The sequence below is a fragment of the Terrapene carolina genome, unplaced genomic scaffold (assembly GCF_002925995.2).
Source record: "Terrapene carolina triunguis isolate 2854851 unplaced genomic scaffold, T_m_triunguis-2.0 Scaffold97, whole genome shotgun sequence".
Lineage (NCBI taxonomy): Eukaryota > Metazoa > Chordata > Testudines > Emydidae > Terrapene > Terrapene triunguis.
The window spans coordinates 12,940,448-12,960,586 of record NW_020664448.1 but is presented as its reverse complement, the minus strand read 5'-3'; the positions used below and the strand labels follow the sequence as shown (position 1 = coordinate 12,960,586).

The window sequence follows — 20,139 nt, the reverse complement described above, 5'->3', positions numbered from 1 at the left end:
GGTCCGCCACTTGTTCAGGGAAAGCCCCTGGCGGGCCGGGCCGGTTTATTTACCTGCCGCGTCCGCAGGTTCGGCCGATCGCGGCTCCCACTGGCCGCGGTTCTCTGTTCCAGGCCAATGGGGGCTGCGGGAAGGGCGGTCAGCACATACCTTGGCCCGTGCCGATTCTGAAGTACTTAAAAAAAAAAAAAAGTGCTATTACTTTTTGAATCTTTAGCTAGCTGTTTAACTTGAGCCTCTATTATGGTGTCTTTAAAAGGTTTCCATGCAGCTTTCAGGGATTTACTTCTGGTGCTGTACCTTTTAGTTTGTTTAACTAACCTCCTCATTTTTGTGTAGTTCCCCTTTTTGAAATTAAATGCTACAGTGTTAGGTCACTGTGGTGTTTACCCCACCACAGGGATGTTAAATTTAATTATACTATGGTCATTATTACCAAGCAGTCCAGCTGTGTTCACCTCTTGGACCAGATCCTGTGTTCCAGTTAGGACTAAATCAAGAATTGCTTGTGGGTTCCAAGACTAGCTGCTCCAAGAAGCAGTCATTTAAGGTGTCAAGAAATTTTAACTCTGCATCCCTTCCTGAGGTGACGTACCCAGTCAATATGTGGATAGTTGAAATCTCCCATTATTGTTGAGTTTATTTTAATAGCCTCTCTAATCTCCCTGAGCATTTCACAGTCATTATCACCATCCTGGTCAGGTGGTCGGTAATATAGCCCTACTGCTAATTCTTATGAGAGCATGGAATAACTATCCATAGAACTTCTGTGGTACAGTTTGATTCATTTAAGATTTTTACTTCATTTGATTCTATGCTTTCTTTCACATACAGTGCCACTTCCCCACCAGCATGACTTGTTTTGTCCTTCTGATATATTTTGTACCCTGGTATTACTGTGTCCCATTGATTATCCTCATTGCACCAAGTTTCTGTGATGCCTATTGTATCAATATCCTCATTTAATACGAGATACTCTAGTTCACCCATTTTATTTAGACTTCTAGCATTGGAATATAAGCACTTTAAAAGCTTGTCACTTTTTAGCTGTCTCCCATTACATGCTGTAATTGAATAAACCTTTTTTTACATCTGTTTCTCATCAGATTCTACCCGTATTTTATCTTCCATCCTCTCCTGCTTACTAGGACATAGAGAATCTCCATTAATAGATTCTCCCCAAGTGACGTCTCTGTCTGAACCGCGTGCTCCTCCACACCTATCGGCTTTCCCCCAGACCTTAGCAATCTAGACCAATTCTAGCCCATAATGAAACATATTGCCCATATTACATCTATTAGTGGTTACTAAATGTTGCTTTATATTTAAGAGTGTAATTCTTGGGTGCAGCCATGCAGGAAACTAAAATCTCACAGGGAAGAGTCAGAAATTCTTATGTCAATGAGTGCAACATTTGAAATTTTAGTTAGCTAAAATGTGTAAAAGTTCCCCAATGAGCAGGCATATGATGAGACCCATGTGTGTAGAAGAGTTTCAGATTAGTTTACTGACATTAGTTTGTGGAAATAAAAAGGTTGTTTTTGGTCAGACTCATGCCACAATTTGGGGACTGTTCAGCCATCAGCAATTCACATGAAAGTTGCAGCATCTGAGCGTAACTCCATTTTGCATAGAGATGGCTGTTAGCCATTTAACCACAGAGTGGTATTCCACTTTGTGGTGATAGGGGTGTGTGTGTGTGTATATCATGGATCAGAAAATACTGATTTACTGTAGGATTCTTTATAGGCATCTGTTGCTGTGGTACTTGGCTGCGTGTCTTCAAAATAAATACATCACACACTAATTTAAATTGCCTGGAAGATGTAACATTAAGCAAATGCTTAACCAAATAGATGTCATACACCATGTTCGGAAGGCCAACAAACTCAAGTTCTGGAAGGTGGCTGGGGGAGTGGGTTCCACAGCCAGGTATTTGCCACAGAAAACTCCCCCCCTTCTGGCCATCCACCATCCACATCTAAAGACTGTTGATAAATGTGGTGTCAGCCGTTATCTGTAAGGTAGCTAGGTCCCTGATTATATAGACCTCTACAGATTAGTACCAATAACTTGAATTGCATTGGGAAAGAGATGGGAAGCCCATGCAGTTTGCAGAGCGTAGGTCTAATGTGCTCACTCTCCGTTTCACTGATTAGATGGACCACTGCATTCTGTACTGGCTGAAGCTTCAATGGGTGTTAGGCCTCGTCCATAGAGCACATTGTAGGGTACCAACCTAGAGGCAGGAAGGTCCTAGAAAGATGTGGTACAGTTAGCGTTATCAAGTCACTACACTTCCCTGAGAAGCCAAGAACAGACAGGTCAAAAATTTTTTGAAAACGGCAACTTCTTAGACAAGGGATTGAGCAGACACAGCCCCCACCAATTCTTGACACTGATTCCCCTCCCAGTCAGACTCACCTCCATCTTTACAGGATTGTGCTTCAGTCGTGTCAGTCTCCTCCAGATCCCTGTCTCAACCAGGCACAGGGAAAGCAAAGAACCTGTGCCATCAGACTCTGACATAAAGGAGCCAAAGAGGTGTAGTGTAGTGTATGGATGGCACTGTATTCATATTCAGCTGGTAGAGTGACAAAATGAAACCTCTGAAAAACCACACGTGAGAATATGGATGGATGAGAAGTGACTCTTTGAGACCACCTAGACTGTAAGGAATGAAGCCACTGTCCCCATCTACCTTGCCAGATGCTCCAAGCTTGTCAGCAATTTGTTCAGTATAATTTGGCCAGCTATATCAAAGGCTGTTGACAGATCTAATCAAATCAACTTAGACATTTAACCTTTTAAAATTGACCCCTTCACGAACGTGGTGGGATCCTTTCCAAATTAGAATATCACAATAATACCTAAAACTAGAGTAGAGACTGCTATCCTCAGTTGGGGCTTATAGGTGCTACTGGCTTGGAATACAAAAAATAACCAATAGTAAGTACAAAAACAGCATTATTATTATAAAATGTAATAGAAAAGAGTGATTTATAGTGTTTTCAGTGGATTAGTGGAAGCGTTTTGATTATTAATTATCTAGCTTTTGTACCTCAGTTAAAACAACACCATAGAAGAGAATGTATGTCGGATACTGCTTTCTTACTCATGAGGTGAACTTTTATAACGTGAAGTCACAACCTTAGATCTATTTTTTTTCCCCTTTGACAGAAAGATTTCGAGATTTACTGCTTCTCCATTCAAGTCAGGACACAGAGATTCTACCCAACTTTCAGCAAAGGAATTACCCCAAGTAAGTAAATTGCCTCCTCAGGAGAACCAGTCTTTATTAATTCATAGTGAGGGAGAGAAGCATTTATAGCACTATAAATAAACTCCTAAGGCAGAGCTGTCAGGGAGCCTCCCATAGAATAAGCCTAGTGCTCTTCACGGCTGTGTCAGGAAGAAACAGATATATCTTGCAAGTGCACCCAGCTGTCACAGAGGAGTCAGTGGCAGAGTGTGGATGATAAGCTGCACGGATCAGTGTCTGGTGGAGCTTCATTTCACTTGACATTGTGTGTCGACATAGGCAGATGTTTTGTCACACTAATCCCTGCTCTTGTCTTATGGGATTCCATCATTTGTGCTGACAGACTCATTTGGATTTTAACAAGCTATCCTATGGAATCATGCGAATGCTAAAAACAGTTTGACTGCCCTTGTTAGGGACGTGTGGGCAGGCAAGCCAAAGGAACAGCCGTGCATGCTAGGGAGCAATCAGTACAGCATCCCCTCATGTCATGCTTCTCTATTATAAAAGCAATGCCATAAGTGATGTGGGGGAGTTAAGAGATTACCCCCATTAGAAAGTTTGTCTTTCAGCCTATAAATCCACTCAAAGGTTTTAATGTGCCGTATCTCCTTTAACATTGCTCCTGACAAAAATCTCATACGGTGCAATAATATGTTATTTTATTGAGTGTCTTGAACAATAATGATTGATTTAGTTGGGGTTGGTCCTGCTTTGAGCAGGGGGTTGGACTAGCTGACCTCCTGGGGGTCTCTTCCAACCCTAATCTTCTAGGAGTCTATGATTCTAATGCTATTCCTACAAAGCTAAAGAAAAGCAGAGTTAAATAATAGATAACATTTTTGCCGACTTAATTAAAACAAAGAGCAAAAAGAGAAATTGAGTCACATGAAAAAGGAAGGAAAGCGCTTTCAGCAGAGTCAGTGAGGTGGAAAGACATGGGAAGGCTGTTCCGGATGGCAGGAGCTGCGGAAGTGAAGGTTCTCTCCTGAGCCGTGCCCAGATTGCGTGGAGGAATGGCGAGAAGGCCAGCGTTAGATGAACAGCGGGAGCAGGGTTGGGGGGGAGAGGTATGTGAGAACGGCTGAAGCAAGTCCAAGAGCAGTTTTGAAAACAAATGGGTAATTTTTGAACTGATTCCTGAAATGAATGGGAAGCTGTTTGCTGTGAGAATGTAACTCTTGTGTACTGTAAATTAAGATTTAAGGCTTAATTTCAAAATGGGATTAAAGTTCACTATGGAATTTTAATGCGTGGCAGCAGGATCCACATGGGTAGTTAATGTGTGGCAGGCTAGTGCAAGGTAGATTTACACCTAGCTTGCTGTGCACTAACAGTTTGTATAGGCAAGCCCTTATTTTTCTAGAACATGCAATAATTAAAGAGTTAGATGTTCATCACCTGCTGAAAACAAAGCATGTCCCATGGGCACAAAAAACTTAAAATACCTAGGGTAAAATCACGGCTCCACTGAAGTTGATGGAAAGTCAGTGCCATTGACTTTCTGAAAGCCAGGATTTCATTGCCAAAATCTACCTGTTTTGTGGGTTTGTACTGCAGACCATCATCAGAGTATCTGAGTGCCTTCCATGTAAAATAGATGGACATAGCAATATTCCTAGTAACCTTTATGGAGGCTCTGGCTGTGCTCCCTTTTTGTAGTATAGACACTGTTTGGGCTATGGTCAGTTTTTAGCTTTGGTTTGTTGCTTCGTTGCACTCTTGAAAGTTTTTTGCCCATAGTTATCTTTGCCTTGCCCTTCCCTTTTTGGATTTCACAGGCACATTCTCTTCCCCAGTGTAATTTGCTTGGTTCTAATGATAACAGTGATAACACCTGCGGACTGATTCAATTATGTTTGTATTCTATAAGGAATTATGCACTGAGGAATAAACAAAGACATAAGTGTTTTTATTTTTTGCAGTCAAGGTCTTTGACTATGTAACTGTGTAAAAACAGTAAGATTTATGGCTGGTATTCCTGAAGGTACAGTGTACTTGTACTGTAACTAATGACTAGGTCTGCGGAGATGCTGAGCATCTGCAGTTCTTTGCTGAAGTCAGTGAGAACTGCAGGTCCTAAGCCTCTCTGAAAATCATACAGTAAATCCTTTTCACCAGAATCTCATGCTGTTTATATTACTGAGCTGTAATGCTGTTTTAAATTGTAATGTTCCTGCATTATAGTACAACAATATGATTGGCTGAACATGTACCATTGCTTGACAAGAATGACTGATCCTAACACATGGAATCAGCCAGGGTTTGGCAGCTAATTTAAAAAAAAAATCTTTACAGATGTTTTCATAAGTAATTGACTGCCGCTTATAATGTCATTAATCAGTACAAAATTGTTTGCTTGTTACCGACATGAGTCATTGGCTGCAGTTCATTTACAAACTGGTTGGTGACTATTGATGCATCCTGATTTTTCTGGGAGATCTGGTAGAAGCATATGTTTGAGCTCAGCAATATGGGGAACCTAGTCAGCCTCATAATATAGGCCGTACCCTCATTCCCCTTTCACCTTTTTCCTATTCTGTGCCGATTTCCATTGTATGAATAGTTAATGGAAGTTGAGTCCATATAAAGCCAGATCCTGTAAATCAGCACCGCTGCATTGACTTCAGTTGAACAACACTTCTTTGCATTAGCTGAGGATCTGGCCCATAAATTCATCTTAGTAATATGAAGGCATCATGGGATCTAGGCAGTTTGCTGAGCTTATAGAGAGAGAGCCTGGAAACAAGGCAGGGTAGAATAGAGGAAAAATTGTGAATAGCTTGGCTAAGTAATGTCCAGTGGTGGGAGGGTGAACATGAGACCAGCCAAAAAAATATTTGATGGGTGTAAACACCAAAGAAAGAGAATGGGAACTAAAGATCCCTAGCACCTCTCACTAGGTCCTTGGTACATCATACTCTCAGCTTCTCACTTTACTAATTTAATGAGTTTATGAATGCTGAGCTTGTCGAGTGACCTGTCTGTGCCTGCTGTCTGTGGTAGTGAAAAAGGAGAAGAGAGAAAGGAGGGTTGGCCATCTGTTCCAGATTTTACTAAGATTCATAGTTATTTATTATAGTAGTGCATACGGTCCAACCAAGAATGTTGTCCCATTGTGCTGGGGGATAGCTCAGTGGTTTGAGCATTGGCTCACTAAATGTAGGGTTGCAAGCTCAATCCTTGAGGGGGCCATTTAGGGATCTGGGGCAAAATCCATCAGGGACAGTACTTGGTCCTGCTGCAAAGGCAGGGTACTGGATTCAAGGTCCTTTCCAGTTCTATGAGATAGGTATATCTCCATATATTATATTATATCACTACCCATTGAGCCCAATGATCTATCCAGCTTTCTATCCACCTATAGAAATACCTAGGACCTGTTCCTCCACTCTCACTAGTGTATATCAGGAGTAACTCCATCTTCAAAGAGTACTACATATGTGCAAATTCAGGACCTTTAAGTTCACACCTGCAGTGTCCACACTGGGAAGTTACAGTGCACAGTGCTGTTGACACCCCCTTAGTCTGAACTTAGGCTCCTAACTCACTTAGCTGCTTTTGAAAATGTTGCCCTTAGCATAGTCTTGTAAGAGCACACCTCAAGTTGATAATGAGATCTGACTTGACTCAATATCCTGCCTAGCTTATGAGATATCCTCCTTTTACACATGAATCCACAAATGAGGCAAGAGTGAACAGCAGCAGTGCTGACACTAACTATAAAAAATTCTTCTTGAAGAAGACAAAATTATGTTCATTAATCAAGCTGTTGATTCTGACACTTGGACAATTCTTAGAGAACATCCAGCTTAGTTCTAAACATCCTGGGCCTGATTGTCCTCTCACTTACACCCATATAATTTCCTATTGACTTTATTGTAGTTACTGCTGATGTGCCCTGCTATGAGTGAGAGGAGAATCAGCATTCATGTAATCATCTCACATTGCCTAATGGCAAACTTCTGAAAGGGGCCGAATTAGATGCTTGTCAAAGGTAAAAAGAAAATGATCAGGGGGAAAAAGATAAAAGCTGAGAGTCACTACATTTGAATAGGGAATTATGTTAAGTTAAGCATGCTAGAAAGGAGGTAATACTGGACAGAACTGTGCTAATTAGAGACATACCAAGCCCTTGTATAAAATATTCTCAGCACTATCCACTTCTAACAAGTTTCTCCCTACTTAAAAGTTACCTGAAAAGAAATAATTAAACTACATTTGTGGCCCTTTTGCATAAGGTCTGATACTTTAAAACATTGTAAGTTGTGTTTTTCTCTATTTTTTTTTTTAACCATAGAAATACCAGTAATGTCAAGTCTTATTTTCCCTGTCTTGGAAGGAAACTTCTTGGATGATTTGTAGATTTTTAAGGCTATAAGGACCATTATGATGATTTAATCTGACCTGCTACATAACACAGGTCATATAGCCTCACCTGGTAATTTCTGCTTCAAGCCCATTACTTGTTTGACCTAGAGCATATATTTTAGAAAGATATTCAGTCTAATTTTAAAGACTTCAAGTGATATAAAATTCACCACCTCTGTAGGTAACATTTTAGGTATCAGCAGCTCCTAGAGTGACCAGATGGCCCAGTTTTATAGGGACAGTCCCAATTTTTGGGTCTTTTTCTTATATAGGCTCCTATTAACCCCCACCCCGTCCCAATTTTTCACATTTGCTGTCTGGTCACCCTAGCACTGACATTGCTTCAACCTGGAGAGGGCAACAGGCCCAGCTGAGGGCAGTTATACACATTCTGTTGGGGGAGTGTGAGCACCTGGGTGGCAATCACTGGGATAACAAGGTAACTGGGGTAGAATATAAGGGGAAGAAACAGAAGGCAAGGGTGCAGCTTAAAGGGTGGGCCTGGGCTGGGCTGGGCTGGGCTGTGGGGAGGGAGGGAAACATACCCTTGCATTGTATGGCATTACTGTGTAAGAGAGGAATAAATATTCATCAACAGTCTGGTGTGTGATTGTGAAACTACCTGACCTAGCTAGGGAGTGAGGTTCACTGGGTAGTGCCAGAGGCACTCTGTGATACCGAGTGTTCAAAATCAGGGCCTTTTTTCTAGTCTGAATTTGTCTAGCTTCAGCTTCCAATTGCTGGATCTCTTTATGCTTTTTTTCTGTGAGATTAAAGAGCCCCCTACTGTCAGAAATCTCTTCCCCCTGTAGATAATTGTAGCCTGCGATCAATTCACCTCTTAACCTTAATTTGATTAAACTAAATGTAGGCCCCTTGTTTGAGGAGCCTCTGAACCCTATCAGAGGTATCCTGATTAGACAGGCCTCTGCACCAGTGTTTCTCAATGACCTGTCTGTGAGATCTCCCTGACACAATTTGGGAAGGCAGCAAGCTTGTCCGTGGTTTTAGAAAGGTTGAGAGACACTGCTGTGTGCTGGCTTGGAAGGACTGCAAATTCCATGCTGCAGTGGTGGGCACCTGCTGGGACTGGACTGAGCTTCCTGGGTCAGAAACTGCTGCAGAAGGGGTGGCAGGCTCCATTTCCCAGGCAGGGAGCTGGAGCAGAGAGCTGCTGCTGTATGGGGTCTGGGCCAAGGAAAAGCGGTGACAGGGCCCTTTTGTTGAGTTGCCAGGGTTGAAGACACATGACCAAGGGTAAGACTACATTCCAGTAGACATCTTGTCAGTGCTGAGCCCTAGGTCATGGACTCCTTCGCCACAGCTAGGCACTGAGAGCAGCAGCTGTGGGTTGTGCGGCAGATCTGAATTTGGTTTACAGATGACTGAGGAAAGAGTGAGTTACTGCTGAGCTACACTCTCTGGGTTGAAGAGGTGGTGTTAAGACTCAGGGTATGTCTTCACTACCCGCCGTATCGGCGGGTAGCAATCGATTTATCTGGGATCGATATATCGCGTCTTAACGAGACGCGATATATTGATCCCCGAACGCGCTCACCGTCGACTCCGGAACTCCACCAGAGCGAGCGGCGGTAGCGCAGTCGACGGGGGAGCCGCAGCCGTCGATCCCGCACTGTGTGGACCCCAGGTAATTCGATCCAAGATACTTCGACTTCAGCTACGCTATTCGCGTAGCTGAAGTTGCGTATCTTGGATCGATCCCCCCGCCCCCGTGTAGACCAGCCCACAGTGTAGCTACATTAAGTTTAAGAAGAAATGAGGGGGAATTTATGATATGGGCTCTTGCTCTCTGACACATGTTACTGCCAGCTAGTACTGTGCAGCGTAGGCTGTCACAATACAGAATTGCCTCACTCCTCCTTGTTTCACCTGGGACTGCCTTTGCCAGACTTAGAGTGCTGGCCTGAACTCCTGCCCACCCAGCACTCCAACGCAAGAGAAGGCCCGGGATTATAAACTTAAGGAACTGTGCAAACTCATGGACGGAGTGAGTCTCTGTATAATGCTAAGAGTGTTGGTGAGGTGTATGTTGCCTTTGACTATTAGTTGAACTATTGCAGCATCACCTACTGACCTGGTACAATTGTAACAGTTAACCTATATTCATCTGTTGCATTTCCCCCTGTATGTTGTTAGGATAACTTTTGGTGAGCACAGCAGTCATCTACAGACTTTCAGGAGGGGAGTCACATTGTGATGATTACATGGCTATCAATTACAGTCCATGCACATTTTGATGGTTCCATTCATGTTTCATTTGCCTTATGGGTTCCTTTTTTTGTGGGTTTTATGGCAAATGTATTTGCCCCTTGTAGACAGCACAAAAGAAACACGTTTTTATAGGAGAGATTTTAACAAGAAGAAGGTTGCTTGGTGGAGAAATTGAGAGGATGCCCGTATGAAAGGGGGAAGGGAAACTAAGGGATGGTTGAGGCTTGTGTTGTTAGTGGACTAGAGGGAACTGGGGGTGAAGGAAAACAGGGCAGGGTGATGTGGTGTGGCAAGGACTAGAATGCAAGAGCAAGGAGTTTGAACTTGATACAGAGGATGAAGGGGAAGCAGGGAGGGGAAATTCCATGAGAGAGTTATTTGTGAAAGGTCCCAGAATTGTGCCAATATTTATAATTAAGCAGTAATTATTAGTTATCATTATTGATATTTAGGTATCACCCAGAGTTCCCACTCAGGTTTGGATCTTCATAATTCTGGCCACTGTGCTAACAGATTGGTTAAAAGAAGGATCTTGCCCTGAAGAGCTTACTTTGAGTCCTGATTCTAAGAAGTGCTCCTTAGATCAGTTATATTGTATTAGTGAAGCCTACCCCACCTCCGGGGTATTACCAAATGATGGTGGTAACTGGTATCAAGGTGAAAAAGATCACGCTATAGCAGTATCCATGTTAATAAAAGTGCAAGGATTGTGTCTGGATTAGGCAAAACCACAAAGAATTGTGGGATTAGAATCCAAGAAAGAAACAGCTCAGCTGCAGGTTTTGGGGCCCCAGACAGAGAGAGGGCAAGAACTCTGCCCTGTCCTTTGCCTGCTGGGGCCCTGATCCTACAATGAACTCTGTGTGGACAGATCCCCACTGAATTCAATGTAGGTTACATCAGAATCTGTCGAGTCAATGGAGCTGTACATGAAGCTCATTCCAGGAGCAGTCTTAGTCTTAAACATGGTAGTAATAGATTTCAGATACTACAAATGCAAGTATTAAAAAGAGAGGATGAAATCTTGCCCCACTGAAGTCAATGGAGTTTTGCCATTGACTTCAAGGGAGATAGGATTTCACCCACAGTCTAACAAATTTTGAAGATGCAATTACAAACACTTTGAAAAGGTAGATGTGAGAGAGAATCTGTGCACTGGGAGTTTAGTTTTACATGTCTGTTAGCTGTTTTAAAGTTTCATGTCGCTACATATGCTCTCTTAAGCTTTAAGTCATCTAAATTTCAACAGTTCGACTTTAGCTTTGGCAGGCTGTATAGTATAACATAGTTGAACTGTTTTATTCAAAGCATCTCATTACTTCTAACTGAGGGTGGGGTTTGCTGACTGGAAATAAAAGATTCATAAACCTTTCAAAATATCTGGGAGATGAAATCATGAATTTGTTAAAAAATGACTAATATAAGAGCCATAATAGTGTACAATATATAACTTTTGTTGGTCAAAGGGAGAAGCTTTTGAGTCTTACAGAGCTAAGGAGGAGCTCTGGGATCTTGGGACCAACACTGTTAAACAGCACTGCAAATATCATGCAAGATAGGACATTACAACTGATTTTGCTTTTGCTTATTTGGTGATATCAAAAAACAATGCTTTTTTATAAAGCTGTGTGCTTACTGATTTAATGTATACCTGCCCCCAGTGAGAGTAATTAACCACTTATGTAGGGATGTGATGGAGTCTCAGATAGATGAGGTGGTCATCTACAGCCGAGATTGGGAGGCACACCCTCGCACAATTTGTCATCATACCTTGGTCCCTATGGAAGTCTGGGCTAACTGCAAACCCAGCAAAGTGTAGGATTGGAAAAGAAGAGACCACCTATTTGGGATATACTTTGGGGAGGGCCAGGTCATTTTTGTAACAACTTTCTGTGAAAAAATTAGAATTTTTGGCAAAAAAAAAATTAAAAAAAAAAATATGTAGGCCAAAATCTGGAATATTTGGATTCTGAAATGCCCCCACATGAAGTGCCTCATGGGAGTTGTAGTTTTGGTGCCTCATGTTTCCATTCTAATTTATAAGTGAACTCTGTGGTTGGACAACATCACCCATGATGCACAACAGGCTTCCATTGCAGGGCGGGGTCACAGTTAATCATCATGGCTGCGCATTACAGGAGATGAACCCAGCCCACGGAGGAGAATTGGAGCACAAGGCATCCAAACTACAACTACATGAGACACCACAGTAGCATTTCAGAATTATTTCAGTTTTCAGATGAAAATCAAAAGTAATTTGTTTTTTGGGCATTCCGTTTGTGTATGAAAAAGCAAAATTTTCTGTCGAAAGCAGACACTCTTCATAAAAAATAGTCAACAGAAAAATTTCAACTAACCTAAATGACTGGGCCAAGATTGGTTTATTATAGCCTTCAGTTTTGTAAAACACCGTTTTGATGGTTCCAGATTCCTTTAAAGTTTGCCAGCCATTTTATTGGACACATGTCACAGTAAGACATGTTGGCTGTTCAAGAGCTTGACCTGGTTCTCAGATTACATTTTCCCTGTTTTGACATGAGGAATGTATCTTCGTATAAGAGATGAGAAACTATTCCTCCTCTCCAAGGAGGATGTAAATTAATTATTTTCAGAATTTCTTCCAGGCTTTACGCCCCCATTGGCTCAGTAATTTTTAATGACATTTTAACATCTAAGTCATCAGCTTTCCTAGGGTAAACAAGCATCTGTGTGCTCTGTGCTTAAAACCAGTTTAAGACTGACTTATTACTCAAAAGTGTTTGCTTTCTTATACTGGGTCAGCTTGAAATTAAAGGGAGTGCATTTTTTTCCCCTCTGGCATTGTTCTTCTAGAGAACATTTTTAAAACAAACCTCTTCAGGTGCAGAGAAGCTGCTCTGTGCATTCAGGGCAGGGATCGGTAACCTTTGGCCCACGGCATGCCAGTGTAAGCCCCCTGGCAGGCCGGGCCGGTTTGTTTTCCTGCCGCATCCGCAGGTTCGGTCGATCGTGGCTCCCACTGGCCGCGGTTCGCCGCTCCAGGCCAATGGGGGCTGCGGGAAGCAGCGGCCAGCACATCCCTTGGCCCGTGCCACTTCCCGCAGCCCCCATTGGCAGGTAAACAAACCGGCACGGCCCACCAGAGGGCTTACCCTGGCGGGCCACGTGCCAAAGGCTGCCGATCTCTGATCTAGAGTCTACACGGGAGGTGGGGAGAGGGGCAACCAAGCAGGCTAGAGGGAGCAGTTTTCCTTGCAGAGATACCCAGGAAATGGTAACATGGAGGTATTATCTCCTCTGTAGATCTTTCCAGTTTTCTTATAGACATCTGTGCCCACGGGGGGCCAGGATGCACCACTAGGGGGGTAGAGCTGCCAAAGGGGCAGCGTGTATGACCTTTGCGTGACCTGGCTGCACAGTAATCTGGTGGGAATCCACCAGGTTTGGGTGCATCACCCTTTGGCTTTTTCCTCGGCGAGGGCAAACCCTGCCCATCAGTGGGACAATGCAGGGAATTTCCATGGGTATTCCTCAGAGATGTCCCTCTTTCAAGTCCCCTGCATTGGGTTTGAGCATGGGAGGGGCTGAGCTGATCCAGTCTTTTAATTTGTTATGAAGACAAATGTGATCTAGAGTAACTGAGAGACAGTACAGACGGAAATCATCTCACCCTCGATGGCACTATTTCCAGAATCACTTTTGAGACCAGAAATGCACTGTGACACTGTCTCTCAGGAGATCTGTCAGTGGAGTCAAAGGCAAAGTGTTCCCAGTTCAGAAATATGCATCGTTCTTGCTTCATAAAATCTACCTGGAAATATTTTTAACATGTTTTATAAACTTCAGTATGTGTGAACAGTGCCAGACTGATCTCTCTGGAACCTGGAATCCTGTATCTCAGAGTGAGTGTAGTACATATTAGTGTCACTGCAAGCTTCCCCTGTTACCCCACCAGTATGACTTAGATCTGACCTAGAAGGAAAATCTCAGATTGAGAAGGTAATTTTGACTTATTGTCCATTCAATCCATGGCAGTTCTGCTGCAGATGTCATTGGGTTTCCCAGATGTGCTGGTGATTTTCCAATGAAGACACCTGTCCCTTAGTATCAGTATTTTGAATAAGAAGGGTCTTGTCACATAGATAACTGAATATCTACTTGGTGGTAACAACTTTTGAGCATTTCTGACCTGTGTTGAATTTTAACCACTTACAGAGGATGTAGAGAGATGGTCTAGGTATAATTAATGCTGCTTCATTGCAAGGGGGGGAGGGAGGGGAATATGGACTAGATGACTTCTTGAGGTTCCGTTCCAACCCTACATTTTTATTATTGTTCCTGAGAGTAAATACAAGGACGAGTTAGGTACAGAAGCCCACTTCATCTCTCCCCTACTCTTCATATTACACAAGAACCAGCAGATTATAATGAGAATTAAAATTGGAGCAGCATTTGTGAACCTTCTGTAGAATCAGTCTCACATCAATTTTACCTGAAAATTATTTCTGTAGCAAAGCTCTTTATAAAAATAATGAAGGCCGTAATCAGCTCATATTAATAAGGCAACATTACCTTCTTCTAATTAGCATGCGCAAAGTTTGCCATATCAGTGGAAATACAACACAACTTGTTAATAAAAGGGCTTCTTATTATGGAAATCCTTGCTCCAGTTTCATTGCACTGCTTGTTGCTTTGGGCAAATCCATGCTCTCTTTAATGACACTGTTTTATCCATATTACTAATGATTTTATCAAGATAATTATTCTCTGATTTTGTTGTTGCAATTAGAGTAAAATAAAACCAGAAACCACAAAACTTTGTACTGCAGACCAGACAGAATTACTATATGTCTACGGCCATTTGTTCTCAGTACAAATGTATCGTGTATTACAAAATTTAAAAAAATAAGTGAAAATCAGTGCAAAAAATGAATGTAGTAGATGTCTGGGTAAATATCAGGATAACTATCACTCTCTTCTGTCCCTCCCCCATATCCCCCTCCCCACCAAAGCTTTAAAAAAAGCCATTAAGTTCTAAAAGATAGTCAGGTGTTTTTGTTTTTAATTTTTGACCCATTTTAGCATGAAAAGTAGTTCACCAGCTTTTATTTGCTTTGACTGCGGATAACTATCCATGTTATCTATAAAGCTGGTATCGTGTATGTAGTGGATGTGGGATTGAGAATAGTACATATACCGACGCTCGAGTCATTCTGCTATTTCTGACCTAGCTCCCCACTCTGGAAGGAGAGCTTACTGATTGGTAACCTGCGAGCCACCATCTGTCCTTCCGGAGCAGGAAACCAAGTCTGGAGAGTTCCAGCACTTTCAAAGTTTAGATGAAAATTGGTAAAAACCAATAATGGCTTTTGTAAAACCTGGGAATATTTTGGTAAAAACTGACAACAAAGGGCCTTATATAGGACTCATACCCAGAGAGCTGGACATAGGGTTTCTGGAGCTGAAGGATTCTTTCTTCTTGAACAAAAAGAATCATGAATAAAAGACACAGGCTGATGGCACTAGCAGCTTCCTTCTCAGTGCTGTGGACCAGCCACAAAGGGGCAACACCATTCACTCACTGTGGGTATGTCTTCACTACCCGCCGATCCGGCGGGTAGCAATCGGTCTATCGGGGATCGACTTACCGCGTCTCGTGAGGACACGGTAAAATCGATCCCTGATCGCTCTGCCGTCGACTCTGGAAATCCACCTCGGCAAGAGGCGGCAGCGGAGTCGGCGGCAGCGCGGCAGCGGTCGGCTTTCCCCCGTCCTCACCGCCAGGTAAGCCGACCTAAAATACGCAACTTCAGCTACGGTATTCACGTAGCTGAAGTTGCGTATCTTAGGTCGGAACCCCGCTGTAGTGTAGACCTAGCCTGAGCATTAGCACCTCAGTGTTTGTGTCTAGCACCTACATTTTTCTCAAATTTCCTGAGCAGGATGAGTGGTTGTTTGATAGAATTTGTAAAAGAATCCAGGTTCTTTCACTGCTAGGTTATGACCGGAGCTGGTTGAAAAATGCCCTCTTCTCTCTCCCCCTGCTCTCCAGATGTATTTTATTTACTTATTTTGAAAACTTTGACCAGCTGTAGGTGTTCGTTTTTGCTTCAGTCCCAGACAGAAGTGACTGAAAGTCATTGCTAATATCTAGTCTGTCTGATGGACTTTGTAGAAATGACTTGATGGGTCTCCATCCAGTTCCTAGGTGGCAGGTGCCTGTGTCACAAATGTTCCTAGAGATGTTTTAAAATCAGGTGCATTCTGGTTTTTAAAATGAAGGTATATGAATTTCATGTTCGATGAAAAGGGAAACATGGAAAAGATTATGGTCCATACTATTCCCGGCTCTTGAATATGTGAGCAAAGAGCAAAGAAACCTCCCATTTCCCCCTTTATACTCCCATCTGGGACCTAAGCAAAATTCAGTGCAGGGGTCACTCCCTCCTTGGTGTACCAGCCACACCAAAGGTGGTTTGGAGGGGTTGGGAGGATATTGGGCCATGATCCCACCCCTGTCCCACTCCCTTTTACACTAGTCAACATAGCTGGCTGGATACACAGAAGACAACCCCACCTTGCTTAGAAGACGCATGAGCCCTGAAGAAGCACAAGGAGATTCATAGATTTTTAAAGCAAGATATGACCATTAGGAGCATCTAGCCTGACCCTCCTGTATAACACCAGCCAAGGAACTTCACCCAGTAATTCCTGCATGAAGCCCTTAACTTCCGTTAGAGCTATAGTGCATCTTGTAGAAATAGAGTGCCAGTGATGGAGGATCCATCACATCCCTAGGTAAGATGTTTCAATGGTTAATTACCCTCACTGTTAAAAATGTACACCCAAGAGATTAAGCCTAATAGGCCAAATCTGGTCCTAGGAAAAATGCTTTTAAGCCCATGTTAAGATTTTTAATGAGCTGTTGCGCAGATACAATATACTGGATGGTGTTTAGAGTCCCTGATTATTTATTCCCTTCTTGTGGAAATGTTTTAAGGGATAAAAATGTGGCAGAGAGGAAGAAACTTGTAAACTACAGCACAGGTTTAGTAGGCGCTAATGTAGTCTTATGTTGTTTGTTCTAATCACATAATTACTGGTAACAGTCTCTTTGCCTAACGGAAAGCACTGCACCTGTGAAATGAGGCTGTCTTTGTACTCACTACAGTAGAAACTAATGAGATTGTTTTTCTCCCACCGTAATGGCAAAAGCTGCACAGAAGCGGGGAATGGGTGATGGGATGGATCACTTGATGATTACGTGTTCTGTTCATTCCCTCTGTGGCACCTGGCATGGCCACTGTCAGAAGACAGACTACTGGGCTAGACTGACCTTTGGTCTTACCCAGTATGGCTGTTCTTATATTCTTAACCAAAAGGAAAAGATATTAAAATAATATGCTTTGTTTTTAGAAACCAACAGGCTTCATGTGACATTTTGTTTTATGACTTTATTTTCCATTTCTGTCGAGGTATCTTATGTCCTATAAGGAGTCAAACAACATTTGCATACAGTACTGAGGATTATTTAGCGCCACTCATGTGAGTGCATATTATGGGAACTTCCCCACTCCTTAGTCAGCCTCTGTAAGCACCTTATTATGTGCACTGTGTCTTAAAGCTCTCTACTCCTGGGGGAATTCTGCGCCTAAAAATTATGCACACAATATTTTAATATTCTGCATATTTTATTGTCAAAATAACACAATATAACCACACCAGTTTCAATTATTTTTGTAATTTATTCCAAAATACCTGTCAGCAAGTAATGTCTGTACAGTCAGGGATAACAGAAGAGCTGAGGGAGAGGGAGGTAATTGCTCGGAGGGAGCCTGGGAGTGAACCTGGAGGGTTGTTGGGTGCGGGTGGGAGAAGTATGGAACAGGGTATATTTTGGGGTGTGGGATTGTTAGGGAGTTGGGGAGCCTCCCCCATGCTGACCCTTAGCCTCTCCCATTCAGTCAGGCACATCTGCCCTGTCTTCATCTATCCCTGCATCCCCATTCAGCCAGGCATATCTGCACATGTCCCCATGTGTCCTTGCACGCCCTTCCCCTGTCCCTATGTAGCCCTGCACCCCCACTCCTATTCAGCCCCTTGCTCAATATTGTCACCCCACTAGCTTCTGTGCCCCCGCCCCAGTCTGTCCCCCCCCACTAGCTCTTCTGAATCCCAGTTTGTGTGACCGCCCCCAACGGCCCCGTGTGTCCCACTCTGTCCATCCCCCCCATATCCCATGGCTCCTCACCTGGTCCTCCAGGCAGGGCGCTGTGAGGAAGCAGCCTCTGCTCCCTCCCTTCTCTAGGGCTGGCTGCTCCAGCCCATGAGCCAGCTGCCCTCTCTTCTGGTGCCGCATCAACCCCTGGTGGGCAAACGGTGTAATTGTAACATGATCCCTCTTGCCGCGTCCCTTCGCCTCCCATCAGAATCAATTATTCTGCAGACGGGGAAAAAAATCTGTGGGGGACATTAATTCTGCTCCTGTGCAATGATGCAGAATTCCCCCAGGAGTAGCTCTTAGGAAATATTACTGTAGGTGATTTGGAAGCTAAACTCTTGAGTGTTTAAGATATAATTACCCCTCCTTTCACAGTAGTTCCTTGTGAAACACTTTATTTCTGAATTATCCTCATATTGCTCCTGTTTACAGAGTTCTGCAGCTACTAGGACAGTCATTTAGAGCTGTTAACTTATCTCAGGACCCTCCCATACAGAATTTGAAGTGTCTCCAGTTGTTTTCAAGATTTTGTGCAAAATAAACACATTGACATTGCCTGGTGGAAAGCTCAAAATCTATAACATTTTCTCTGCAGAAATTTTTATATGGTTAGGGAAAATGGAGAAATGGATGTGGTCAGTGGCAATTTTGCAGCACATGGGCTGTCAGTTTGGACTTCCTGCAGAGTGAGGGACAATTAAGTATGTCAGAATTGGCCCCTCTATATTTTTACACCATGTGAGAGTAAACAAATTTAAACCATGATGTGTATTTTTAACTTGTATGAGGGAGATAATGTGAATCTTCTTGTTGAAACAACATTATTATCTTTCTGGATGAGTCATAAAACTGATGTTCTGGCTATTTGTGGATTATAAAGGTTCAGTGATGCTGTGTGAGCCTGAAAATCTACCATGGAACTCTCCCATCACTGCAAAAACTTCCAGGGAATCCAGATACACAGGATTGGGGCTGGGCTTAGTTAGAGTGAATTCCTATATCAGTAGAGCCTACAGGAAAAGTGACACATAGAGCATCTGTTTACTTTGTCCAAACCCAGGAATTGGGAACTAGATTCATCCTGGGATAAGAGACATTCTTGCAGAGCTGTGAATTGAACTCAGAAGTCTTAAGTTTCAGTCCAGTGCCTTAATCACAAAACCATCCTTTCTGTATTGTTACTGTCTATGGCTAAAATGCTATCACATCATACTAGAAGAGTCTATAAATAAAGTCTCAAAACCCATTAGTTAAAGGCTGACAACAGCTAAGTTATTCAATGTCTGTGTCTCTGTTCCTGTCTGGGCAGGGAGAGCAGGTGCTACCATATTAATGGATCACAGCTGACCAGAAAAGTATATTAAGACATTGGCCAAAATATTTTTGCTATCTTTAAATGAAAGGAAGACAAAGAGGAAGCTTTCCTTACATAGCGCAATCATCCTGAGCTGGCCTCTGAATTGACCCCGTTTTGTTCAAAGGAGACATGTATGTGAAAGTTGGCCCCAGTTCATGTGGCCTCAAACTTGGCAGTGAACTTAAGAAGAAAAAGTTTTGTAGTTTTGAGTTGAGTTCAACTGATTTGGAAGGGAGCAGAGTGACACTACATTTCATGCTGCCCTAGACAAAAAGACAGAAGTCTGGGTTTGTGTATCATCACCCTTTAAGCATTTAATGGGGAAGGTGACTGAATTTGAAGGAACAGTTTTATTTTGTGTGGTGAAACAATTTTAATGAGCTTGTTTAGCAAACAGGGCCCTGATTGTACACTAGGGGTCTCTGGGTGCTGCAGTTATATTTCAGAAAAATAATGATATGCTATAGGTATTGATTGACATGGAGTGGATGCCTGCCTTTTGCTGTGTTGATGCACAAGGAGGTGTAGGAGAGGATCCTCTTTGCCCTGCACAAGTAGCAGCAGCATATTGGTCTAGTCTACCTGCCTGATCTCTGTGTCCTCAATGGAAAGTAGTTTCTAGGTCAGGGTGTCTGCTAGCCCTCCAAGCTGGCTAGCACATGTGCTCCCATTAGCATCAAGCACTAGCCAGCAGAATGCTGGTCAGCATCTGGTTCC

The 20,139-nt window shown here is 42.9% G+C and overlaps 1 protein-coding gene across 1 annotated transcript in view; it reads left to right on the top strand.

Annotated features, from left to right (window-relative positions):
• The window catches only part of NOX4 (NADPH oxidase 4), a 148,219-nt gene that overhangs the window by 85,102 nt on the left and 42,978 nt on the right, over positions 1–20,139 (top strand). The window contains exon 12 of the mRNA XM_024215249.2: positions 3,181–3,262. Coding sequence (XP_024071017.2) covers positions 3,181–3,262 — 82 coding nt within the window. The remainder of the gene's footprint in view (positions 1–3,180; positions 3,263–20,139) is intronic.